At 37.0% G+C, this 12,311-nt stretch overlaps 1 protein-coding gene across 2 annotated transcripts in view; it reads left to right on the plus strand.

Moving 5' to 3' along the window:
- Positions 1–12,311, plus strand: part of LOC308223572 (BEN domain-containing protein 5) — a gene marked incomplete at both ends in the record, with an annotated part of 972,175 nt that overhangs the window by 38,453 nt on the left and 921,411 nt on the right. For both annotated transcript variants that reach the window (XM_080622800.1, XM_080622799.1), the window contains one exon: positions 9,864–9,988. In XM_080622800.1, coding sequence (XP_080478926.1) covers positions 9,864–9,988 — 125 coding nt within the window. The remainder of the gene's footprint in view (positions 1–9,863; positions 9,989–12,311) is intronic.

Raw genomic sequence — 12,311 nt, forward strand, 5'->3', positions numbered from 1 at the left:
AGCAGGCAAATATGAGAATGTCTTACATTAAAGGCTATAGGTAGCAATAGATTTCAGTGCTGAACATTGAGCATCAGGCCCTGACGCAGTACTTATTTAGAGATATGCTTCTCCCTGCTGCACACCAATAATGGTACCTCCCACTGTGGTACTATAGTTCATATTCCCTGAGTGCCTTGGTGGTTGCTTCCATGGCTAAGGCTGCAGACGTTGTTATAATTTATTTATTAACTGATTAATTATTTATTTAGGATAGCACCCATTATATGCTAAGTGACTTCCAAACAGAAATTTCCCCAAATGCTTTTCCTTTAAGAGCTTTGCTTTGAAAGATATGATACATACACAGTCGTGAGATATCCATTTTGATAGCATATAGTTTGTTAAAGAAAGCTGAGTTTCATGGCACTAATGCAAAACCATTTTGTATTCTGATTTTCCTTTAACAAAGGTTCATTGCCATGGATAAATAACTGCCCATCTGTCATGGGAAGCCTTTGGGGAATTGAAGAGGGAGCAGAGAAATCAGTAGTTTGCTGGCTTTTCTGAGGATTTGGTGGTTTTGGTGTAGAGGGTGTGCAATGGCCATCTTAGGGCCTGGGCCTCTGATTTTTAAGCATTCTTGACACTTCCTACAATATAAGTTGATGCATTGCTACTTTACTGCCACCACTTTCTTTCATGTATTGACATGATTTTGTGATTTTTTTTTTTGGAGGATTTGTCCTGCAGTCTTGGGCTCAGCTGACATTTTTGTAGTTCATAAGAATCTCACAGATGCAGGACGAGTCAAGAGACTGACTCCATTTTATCCATCCTTTAAAATTTCCATACACAGCAAACACTGACGTTTTATCCCTTACAGCTCCAGTTTTTAGGTCCTTTAACTGAAAGCATCAGTGTTTATTGATAAGGGCAGTGTTGAAATAAAGCTGCAAGTGCTTAAATACCAATCTCTTTTGATGAAAACTATTGAATTCCTCCATTATGATTTTATTATATAATTTCTTTATACATATGTAAGCCTGCTTTTTGCACAATGATATTTGTAGTATATTGGGATATCTGCTGCTTGTTATTTTGCTGTTCTGCTCATGGTGGTTTTTGAGCAATGATGACCATTAAATCTTTAGGATTGCTTGCTGCTGTTTTCCATTGTGCTCTAAACTTGGTTCACCGTTAATACTGCTCTTTTTAATGAACATAAAACCACAGAAAATATTTCAGTTCGAGTTGCTTGTGTTGTCTTTCTAAATGATATTTACTCATCAGGATTATCTTTAGAGGAAAGTTGCAAGTGACGTAAGTAGGTGGCCTTTGGAATTAACACATGGTAGAAATTTAACATTGCTTATGTTGTGAAATCTATAATAGTATCCTCATTGCATGAAGAGCCTTAAAAATACTGCTGAATAAATTTTAATCCCTGTATTCCCATTTGCCCCTTGCTCAGATATAACTCTAACAACAGTGACCAAGAAAAGTATTTTTTTCTGACAGGAAGAAATCTTAAAACTATCCATGGGTGTCACTGTCCAGACTACTAAAATACAAGAATCCTTTTGTAGCTGTTTTTAATATATTAAAATAACTCACAGGATTTTTCCCTCCAATGTTCTTGTCTTTTATATTCAATTGATAAATTTAAGCTAGTTTGTGCCTCTTTTTCAACCAGTCCTTCCTTCTTAAAGGTTTCCAAGTCCCTTAATTTTCCATGTGGAAGACAATTCTGTGGCTCACTTAAAAATGGCCTCGTACTTTCTTCACTTCCGTCAGAGGATAGTTCCACAGCTTTCTGTTAATCTAATGATTCAGATTAGCCACTGTGGGTGATAAATTCTGCCACCTACTCTAATAGAGACAAAAGTTTTAATTTATAAAACTCCTGTGAGTTCTTCAGTCTAGTCCACGCTGTTCATTAATATTTCTGCAATTTAACTCAATACAAAGGAATTGTAGATTTATTCATTGCACTTGTTTGGGATCGCTGAGAAACAGTAACTGTGATCCCCGATACTGTGGGCAGAATGCCCTCAGGAGATGGGTCTAGTACACTTACATTGCTTGTCAGGAAAAATACTGGAAAGAGTGGAACTCAGACTGAGATGCTGAAAAAGGTGTCGAAAAACAGATTGTGCTCTCATTGTTATGAATTAGAGGCAACACCGTTAAAATCAATATTGTTACTCCAATAGTATAGTTAGAAAGGATAAGAATGTTTGTAAGTTTTGGACTCGCTACTCTTCTCCATATTGTTGCTGAATCATTGGGTGATGAAACAAACAAACAAATGGAGACCCAGAACTCTTACATTCCCAAAAGATCAATACAATTCATTTTAATGCTATATTCATAGATAAACAAGAAAAATGTAAAAGCTACAATTTTCATGTGCTGTCAGTCACAATTAGATTTTATCACATTGTCTAATTGCAACAAAAGCTCAATCAGAATCACTCAGCCTCTGTAAGTTATACAGTAATACATACAGCTCAGTTGCCCTTCCCAGTGACGGAAGCTGGCCTCTTACCACTTGCTGGTAGGAGCTAAGGTAGTCATTGTTCCTGTACTATCTTTTTCACAAAAGCAATTATTTACTGTCCTTTGGATGTCACTATTGATAAAAATTTAAACCATGATGGAAAGTCAACAATTTCAACTTGCTTAATTGAGGGGGGAGGATAGAAAAAAGACTACAAATAAAGGTGAAGCATCCAGCTTCTCGAGCCATGTACTTTTGAAATGTTTTGCCTATTTGATAGTCAAACATATTTCAAAGGCGATTTGGATTTTGACTGAAAGCTGAGTCATGACTGTTGCTATTGTCTTAAGTGAAACATCAGGTTCTTAAAAGAATACTACATTGTTGAATAGTACTGAGGTTTTTATCCAAAACACTGATTTAACTGTAGCAGAGTAGATATTTCTTTTATTGCAGAGATTAATATATGCAATTTTAACAGTTTGAAATAGACTTTAATTTACAAGGTGATGTATATGTGGTTTTTATGGTACTGTCTTTTTAATCAAATCATGTGCTTTGCAGTTTTGAGAATTTTGCTTTGACATATGCTTTGGGCAGGAGCCCAGAAGAAGACGCAAAGCCAGTCACAGGTTGTCAGAGATCATCACTATTTCATTAGGGGCTTTTTTCTTATTTAAAAATCAATGCTATTTAGAAGTTGTTTAGGACTTCTCATTGAACTCTCTTCACAGACAAAGACCATAAAGCCAGTGGGAATTTACAACTGATATTCTTCAATGCACTCCTTTCAGAAGATATCTAATCTTTCACTCAGGAGAAGTTTTTACAGATCTCAGTCCCTGTAGTTCCTGTTCCATTTAAAATGTATCAATAGAATTTCTTTGCATTATCATCTCAGTGTGGTTTATGATCTTTAAGGATGAATTCCATAGAGGGTATTCCATATTCTGCATTTAATCTTATTTTATGAAATACAGAGTTGCATGAAAATATAGATTAGTACTGTTTGGCTATCTTAGACTTGATCCCAGCTTCAACTGGTGAAAATGATGTATATTCTAATCTGTTCTGTGGTTGTTTTTGTTTAAAGAATTTGTATAGATTGAAATGCAGCTGCAAGTGTATTAGTGATTTTCTATTGCTTTCTTGTCAAGATTTTTATTGTGTGGATGAAAAATAGCATTTCAAAACCTGGCAGCATATTGACAAAAACAGAAGAGCACTTTGTGTAATTCTCCTTTGAAAAACTACCTCTTTTAGAGACAGAGATTGCCTCAGCTACTTCCATTCATATGTATCTTGATCAATAGATTTATTGATAGCTTTTAGCCAAGATTTAATTCTTTTTTCTCTCCTCAGTTCACCATGGTGCTCACTTTTCTGAATTAAGAAACTAGAATTAGGCTCCTATAAGCAAGGCATACAATATGCAAGTGCTCTAGGTGTAAAAGGAGGCATTTGACCTTTTGTTGCTAATCTGTGACAGGTGCAGGCTATTTTCTTCCAAATGGTGTTAATTTTCATGTGCAAATCCACCCCCTGAAACCTGCATTCTATATATCCACCACAGGGGAATTGGTGGTCATCATGAGTACTGTAATGGACAGCTGAGAGGGATAATCACTGATATTTCAGCACATTTATGCTTGCGACTCGGTTTTAGTGCACTTCTGTTTTCACTGCTTATTAGGGAGGCTGAAGTTAGTTATTCATTGGTGGACAAAAAAAAGTGTCTGAGAAAGTTCATGTGCAGCGAACAGCACATTGTTACAAATTAGTTTCCTTTACCATTTCTGGCAAACTCATTACAAAGTAATCGCGCCCTGCGCTGAAGTGCACTTCCTCTGGGACCAATAACTGTAAATAAGCAGGGCTGCAAGCTGGCTGATAAGTTGTTGTTCTGAAGATAACGGTCCTTTTTAGCAGAGTGTTTGACCTTTTTCTTTATATTGCCTGAGGCTTGTCTAAGACCCTCAAGGTCTATTTTTCATCTTAAAATTCTCTGTAGGAAAGCACAATGTGTGGTTTAAGAAGATTTTAGGATTGCTTAACATATCTGTATTTTCTTTTCTAGTGTTTTTATGATAATTTTTAGAATGCTTAGTAAGTTTAGCCAGCATTTTCTTAAGCAGGTTTTCTTTCTTTGTGCAAAGTACACTTTTTATTGATACAGGAAGCAATATACATTAATATTTTATGAGGACTAAGTGTATGTTGCATGATTAATAAAATAGCAACACTGGGCTTTTTTTTGACTTTTAAAGAAACTTGAAACATGCTATTGACCCTTTTCACTCTCCAATTTTGAGTGTGTTGTACTAAACATTACTCTATAAAGCAATTTCAGCAAACATAATTAAGAATTTCAGCTTGAATGATTAAAGAAAAGTATGTTTCTTCTTTTCTCAGTTGCCAAGAGTATTGAACAGAACTGTGACTGAAAATGGAGCATGTCTTAAAACCCCAAGGCTAATTGGAAGTCAGTTTATAGACATTTGGGAATTTGATTTGTTCACATCTTCCATCAGTTAAAAAAGATCTGTGCCTATATTTCTGTAAAGTAAAATAATAATGGGGAAAAATGTAAACTCCTGTAACTAACTTCAGAGTGCATAGGAGAAAAAGTCCATAATGTATTGTGAAGTGCTAGCTACACTAATAAAATGCTTATTTTACTTTAGGAAATAGTCAGAAGCCACTGGACAACCAGATGTGCATACAAAGTTTAAAATACATACATACATATATATATAAGTAAACAAGAATTGTCTTAAAATGTCAATAAGTTCAGATCTCACCACTCATGTTGTTCGGCTTTTTTCCCTTGCAGATCACATTACTCAACCAGTTCATTAATTTTACATGTACCTTAAACAGCATTCTTAATATCTTACATTGTATAATGTTAATCCCCAAATATAAAGCTAATCACAAATTATGGAGTGAGGGTGCTTTAAAAAATGTTGTATTATCTTGTAGATACAACTTCTATATTTATTGAAAGGAGTGGTGATGATTTTGTGCGAGCATGAACCCAAAGGAAAGCAAAGCAAAGATTATGTTTTAGTAGTGTGAGACTTTTTTCTTTGATTTTTAAAGAACGTACTTAAGCAATGTGGTGATGAACAGACTTACTGATATCACAAGTTACCAGACTAGCAATGTACACAGAATAAAAACTGTGCACGGGAAGTGTTTCACAGTAGTTGTATCGAGACTGAAAACTATTGATAGTTTCATTACACAAACCTGGTGCTGTCTGGCTTTCTCTTAAATTTAATATCATTTCAGCACAGCAACTGTCCACCTCAAGTACTGCAGAGCAGAGGGTTTGTATTGCGTAATTACAGAGATTCCTGTAACACAGGAGAAATTACTGTCTAGCCATTCATTACAGTCTTCTCTCTTGCTATACATTTAACAAAAAAGAGAAATCAGAAGGAATCTTATAGAGCTATTAAAAAATAAAAGCCATTTAGAAAATAAAATGTTTATTTTCAATGTTAAAATGTTAAAATGATGTAATGGCTATAGCATGATCAATGGTTTAACTCCTGTTTATAGTTTCTAATGCACTTCATTGTGTAACTTGTCATACTGGAATATAATTCTCACAATTAGAATAAATCTATTTCCCATGATTACAGCAGTGTAAAGGCAGTATGTAAAATTGTTAGCTTTGCTCATGAGATTAAGGTTAGGAAGTTTATTATTTTTTCTTGGACAGCAAAAAATGCTTTTCAGTGGCATTATCAGTCTCCTACAAAGCACCTCTTACAGCAAGGAAGTGTTTTGTTCTTACACTTCTAGGCTTCTTTGTACCAAAACTTCTGTCTTGTTTAATGACATTGCTATGTGGGTTGAAATTAGGCTGACAGATTGTGAGCAAAGGCTCTGATATTACAAACAATAGTCTATTGAGCACGAGGAACTTGTTGAATTGCTTACCAAAGGCATTAGTGTTTGATCCAGCCTATTCAGCAGCTAGAGACAGAGAAGAAATCTTGCGCCAATGAAACATACAAATGATACTGAGCTGCAAATGGCTGCAGGTGACTATGGCAGCTGACATGTACCATGAAGGAGCCTAGTAACAGGCTGTTCTGTAGGCAAAAAGTAGTAAAGGAGATACAATTCACCAAAGGACATAACGGACTAAAAGGGAGGTGAGTATTCAAATTGAGTATTACAGATGAAGAGAGAAAACAGTGTTGGGAGTCCCAGGGAGTCGTGCACACAATGATTAAATTGTTAAAGATTCTGCTGGCTTTGAGGTAGTTATATTGGGTTTACAGAGCAGACTGGCTTGGACAGGTTCTAGCATACCAGCTCTTCACCATCCGTGATTTCACTGACATCGGTACAACTCTCCAGTGCTAGTTTAGGGGTACTATAACTCTGTAAGGTAGTTCTGAGTGGGCCATCTGTCCCCATACAGTTCAGATCAGTTTGAGGCTGAAAAACAAGCCAAAATAGGCAATAGGTCAGAAATCAAGCTCTCATTTTGCCCTGTCTTTATTTACGCAATAATCTTTTAGTGTCCTATGCCTTGCAGTGAAACTTTTTAATGATCTGTGAACTTAAAATATAAATTTAATTACTTCTGTGTCCTTCTTTGGGAGAAATTCAGCCAAAATCTGCACTCTGGTCTGTGCTGTAGATAACTTAATCCATATCTGAAATTGCTGGGATCCCTGGGAGGCATGTATACCTAGTAGCTTACATGCTGGACCTAGTCCACAGTTTGTGTTCATCCAGCCTGCTGCCTTAATCTTAGAAGATCCACCAGAATCACATGTAAAACTCAGGCTGAAGTGACTTGGGGTGTCCACAAACTAAGCTTTGTCCAGAGAGAGCTCAAACTGCAACCTGTGAGGCAACTGTAATCCAGCCTGTGGGGTTGAACAGCTTGGACCTGAATTCTGAAATAAATGAGGAATTTTGTTTTGCTAACAATGTCATATATGCACAACATTTAATGAAAAATACAGTAAAAAGAAGTAATTCAATTAATGGCATTACAATGCTATAGCCTGATTTCACATTCTTACTTACTTTCGATAATAATGTGTAGGAAATAATAGCTTATGTTAAGTATGTTGCTGTGAATGACAGTGGTGATTTGACCCCTGTGGCAGAAAGTGCACTTAGTTGTGTAAGGGACTTAACCTGAAGCCTGTGTTGACCATGGCTGACTGCTAGATGCCCATGCAACCGCTCTGCCACTCGCCCTCCTCAGCATCTCAAGGATGGGGGAGAAAGTAAGATGAAAAAGCTTATGGGTCGAGATAAAGACAGGGAGAAGGCTCACTAGTTGCCATCACAGGCAAAACAGACCTGAGTGGGGGGAAAACTGATTTATTTCAATTAAAATAGGTTTGGATAGTAAGAAACAAAGGGAAACTAAAACAACACCTTCCCCCCAGCCTTCCCTGTTCCCAGAATCAACCCCACTCCTCCCACAGCAAGCAGAAGCAATGCAGGGGGACGACGGGCTGTGGTCAGTCTGTAATTGTTCCTCTCTGCCATACCTTCCTCCTCACACTGTTCCCTTGCTCCACTCTGGGCTACTCCCATGGGCTGCAGTTCCTGTCAGGAGAGCCTGCTCCAGAGTGAGTCCTCCGGAGGACACTGATCCTTTGGGAAATACCCACCTGCTCTCACCTCTCCCCACAGGACCCCTTTCCTCCTGGAACCCTGGTTCTCCTCAGACTCCCTCACTCTTCTGCCTGTGTGGTGGTTTTACCCTTCCCTAAATACATCATCACTGAGGTGTCACCATATTTGCTGAGGGGCTCGGCTGGGCCCTGTGGTGGGGCAGTTTTGGTGCTGGCTCCAACCGGCTGCAGCCGGTTACCTCAGAGCTCAGCCCTGCGGCCCCCACTGCCAGCACCCAGGCACGGACACCTGATGTAGCAAATGACAAGACTTATGTTTGGCAGAGGTATTCTAGCTGTAAAATATTGCTTTTTTGTTTTTTTTTTGTTGTTTCTCCCCTCTCCCCCCCCCAATATTTCAAATGGCAAATGTATCCTTCAGGCAAGTATTTAGGAACAGATTGTTAGCGTGAAGAGGTTTTCTGCAGAGGGAATCAAGGAAGAGAATTTTCTCCTCAAAAGAAGAATGTGGGTAGGAAAGTACAGGATAACATTAAAAATAAGGAAGATTAAAAATGTTCAATTAGTAAAGCCAGAAACAATTTAGGAGAAGGAAGAAATCCTGCAAATAATATTGATGAACAGGGTTGAAAATGGGGTTTTCTTGCTGCTTTTGAGACTTGTGCTTATACTAATAGCCAGTGTTACCAATGACCAGTCACACTGACTGAAGTGGACTTGCTGAGCTCAAGTAGCTCAGATAACACTATAAATAATTATTTGAACCAAAGAGTATCTATCTAACCCCCAAATATATATATAACCCTCAAAATCTATCTGAAACCATAAAAACAGGTTTTCAGTGCTATTTTTTTTAACAGGTGTAATATAGCATGTGAGCTAAAGCATGGCCCTGTCTTACAAGACCTGATGAGATGGGTTTTGGATTGGATCAGGAAAATGTGAAGTCTCATTTTCGAAGTGTAGAAATGAAATGGACAGTCAAACCCCTGTCTTTAAAAGACTTGGCAGACTTCAAAGGAAAAATGCCAATTTAGCAATTTAAAAGCACTTAGCAAGTTTTCCCAGTGCTGAACTTCATTTCTATAGCCAGGGTGGTTGCTTGCTAAATAATGCCATAGGGGGACAATGTAGCTCTGACTATATTTGAAAATATTATTCCATGAAATTCACCAGGAAAAAGCTGAAACAAAATCTTGCAGCCTCTGTGTCTTTGGAAGGAGATGATAGGATCTGCAAAGAGCGAAGTATTAAGGTAGCTTTTGAACCACAAAGAAAGTGAAGGCTGGCCCATCTATGGGGAGAGAGGGATGCTCAGAGCACCAGCCGGAGGTGCAAATCCAGAATTCTTTCATTTTAGAGGCGCTTGAACATGAGCAGCAAATGGAAAGAAAGAAATCCATACGGGTGAGGGCTAAAAGAGGTGCAGAGGGGAGGGTATGGGGAGGAAAAGGAAACAAAAGGATGTTAGGACACTTAAACTTAACTATAATACTCAGATAAGTGAAGACAAAAAGTCAATTTGATCAAATAATAAAAATCCAAATTGTCTTCTTTTTCGTGTATTCATATGCATGTAGCTCGCTGGTATGTATTTTATTTTGTGACTATGATTAAGTCTTTTAATAATAATTCTGAACTGTTACAAGGGTTATTATACTAGTATGTTTTAATCAACAGAGGTAGAAGGTTTTACATTTTTTCTCAGTGCAGTTCCAGTCATTCATTAAAATTCATTATTTTTCATATGTTCTTGATAGGTAACCTTGGACGGGTGGACCACATCACAGAGTTCGAGTATGACCTGTTCATTAGACCAGATACTTGTAACCCACGCTTTCGAGTTTGGTTCAACTTCACTGTTGAAAACGTAAAAGAATCACAGGTAAGTGATACTAAACTAGATAGCATGATAGCTTTAAAAATTCCTTACTCCAGAATACAGTTTCTTAAACAAAAAGAGGTGATATCCAGCGTTTGTAAGTACAAATTTGCTGTAAAATATATTTTTGTTCTTTGAATTTTTATAAGTAAAAGCAGACTTCAGCATTAGTGGATATCACCAGGTTTTTCAGTTATCCAAGACAGGACATAATTACAAAGAGAGTATAACATTTTCCACCTAACCGGAGTTGTATTAGTAAAGGCTGCAATATGTTTATGTTAGTGTATACAAACCAAATATATCTGTTAATACGTGAAAAAAAAAGTCCATCATAGCTGTTCAAGTATTATCACTCATTTAATACATGCAGAACAATGCATTACTCTAGTGACTTGTAGTAGGAGAGGAGTTGCCTACCAATGTGTCCCCTGTGAAAGAGGTTTGAATGTGAAGTAACTTGATAGGTAACTATTTCACCTGCTTTTAAAAGATGTTTATTTGCAGTAAAAATATTGCATGAGAAAGAAACTTTCTTGCTCCGTTTTCTCATTTATCTTTAAGAAAAAAAAGAAGTTATATACTTTCACTTTGACAAGTCAAAAAAGATTTAATTCCACTTTTCACACCCACCTTGTGTTTTATTCTGGTGTTCTGTCTTAGTTTATCATAATCAGACTGTCACTTTCACTTAATGGAAAGAAAACATATTTAGTAAGAGAAAAAAACTGCAGAAGCTTGATATTGGTATTCTTGCGAGACTAATATCTTAATACCCACCACTGTACCATTCCTGTTACAACTAGAAATCATCAAATTGTTTATCTGTTTTCCTGGAGCCTGATACTTTATCAGACAGACCCTTTCCTCTGCTGTGCCTTACTCAACTATGATCAAATTATGTAGTCATGAGATGAATGGGAATCTGTCTCAAGGAGTCAAAGAGATCTAGTAGAAAGATACAATATATATCTAGTGCTTACAGGATATTTGTTTTCATGGCTGTCTACATGAAAGAGAATGGTTTCACTATTAAGTTTGACTTGTGAGGTCTGTTTTTATAATGTGTGTTCCTATAATCTTTTTTTCATCTCTCCAATTTCCGTTAAAATGAGACTTGCACGAACATAATCTAGTCTGGAACCTTTTTTAGGTCTTTGTACTGGAGGACACTGGCAGTATTAGTCATTGCAGCTGAGCTATATTAAATGAATGTTAGAAATTGCTACATCAAACATACTGTGCAATCTGGTTTGTGCATTTTAGTTATATTCTTTTATGTATTACTAGAAAATAATAACAAGGAAAATCATACCACTCAGTATTGCTTAAAAATGTTGCACTAATACACAGGTAACTTTGATCACTTTATGTGTAAAAGTAGATCTTTTAATAACTCTGTATAAATAATTACCTGTATAATATTATATTTATTTTTGATGTATCATATAGGTGATGTGGGACAAAAGCAGATTCAGGTCTGGCTTCAGCCATTTAAATGAGGATTTAAAAGAAGTAGCTGCTTCTATTACTTTTATATATCATCTGTATTACATTTCCTTCTCACTGTTCTTCATCCTTCCACTTCAAATACTTACACAACTTTCTTTACTTAGATTTGAAGATTTTCTTCTCATTATATCTCCACTTTTGTGTGCTGTTTCATGCTAAAGCTTTTACTCAGAAAGAAATTCATTTCAGTAGTATCATCAAGAAAAAAAGAAACCTTCTTTCATTAACTGCATTAGAAATCATCCATTCTGTTTTTCTCTTGTTGCATCAGACAAATCATTGACATCCAGCAGTGGACAAATGGATTAAGAAATGAATGAAGAAGACACAGTGTAAAAACAACATCCATACAAATTCTAGGAACACAGAATTGTACCGTATGTGCTTATGATTTAGGTTTCAGTTCTACTACGATAGTGGTGCAGTTTTTGCAATGCAATTAGTGTAGTATTTTGTTATGAATGCAGCGATAGATAAAAGACCTACTAGAACTTCAAGTGTTTAGGTATTTTTCCAATTTGGGGCTTTTGGACTTTTATCATAGTGAAAATGTGACCAGCAGGTCGAAGGAGGTGGTCCTGCCCCTCTGCTCTTGTGAGACCCCACTTGGAGCACTGTGTGCAGTTCTAGTGCCCTCAACATAAGAAGGACATGGAGCTGTTGGAGCAAGTCCAGAGGAGGGCCACGGGGATGCTAAGGGGGCTTGAGCATCTCCTGTATGAAGACAGGCTGAGAAATTCAGGGCTGTTCAGCCTGGAGAAGAGAAGGCTGCGTGGAGACCTCATAGCAGCCTACCGGTATCTGAAGAGGGTCT

This window comes from Psittacula echo, assembly GCF_963264785.1.
Source record: "Psittacula echo genome assembly, chromosome: 7".
NCBI lineage: Eukaryota > Metazoa > Chordata > Aves > Psittaciformes > Psittacidae > Psittacula > Psittacula echo.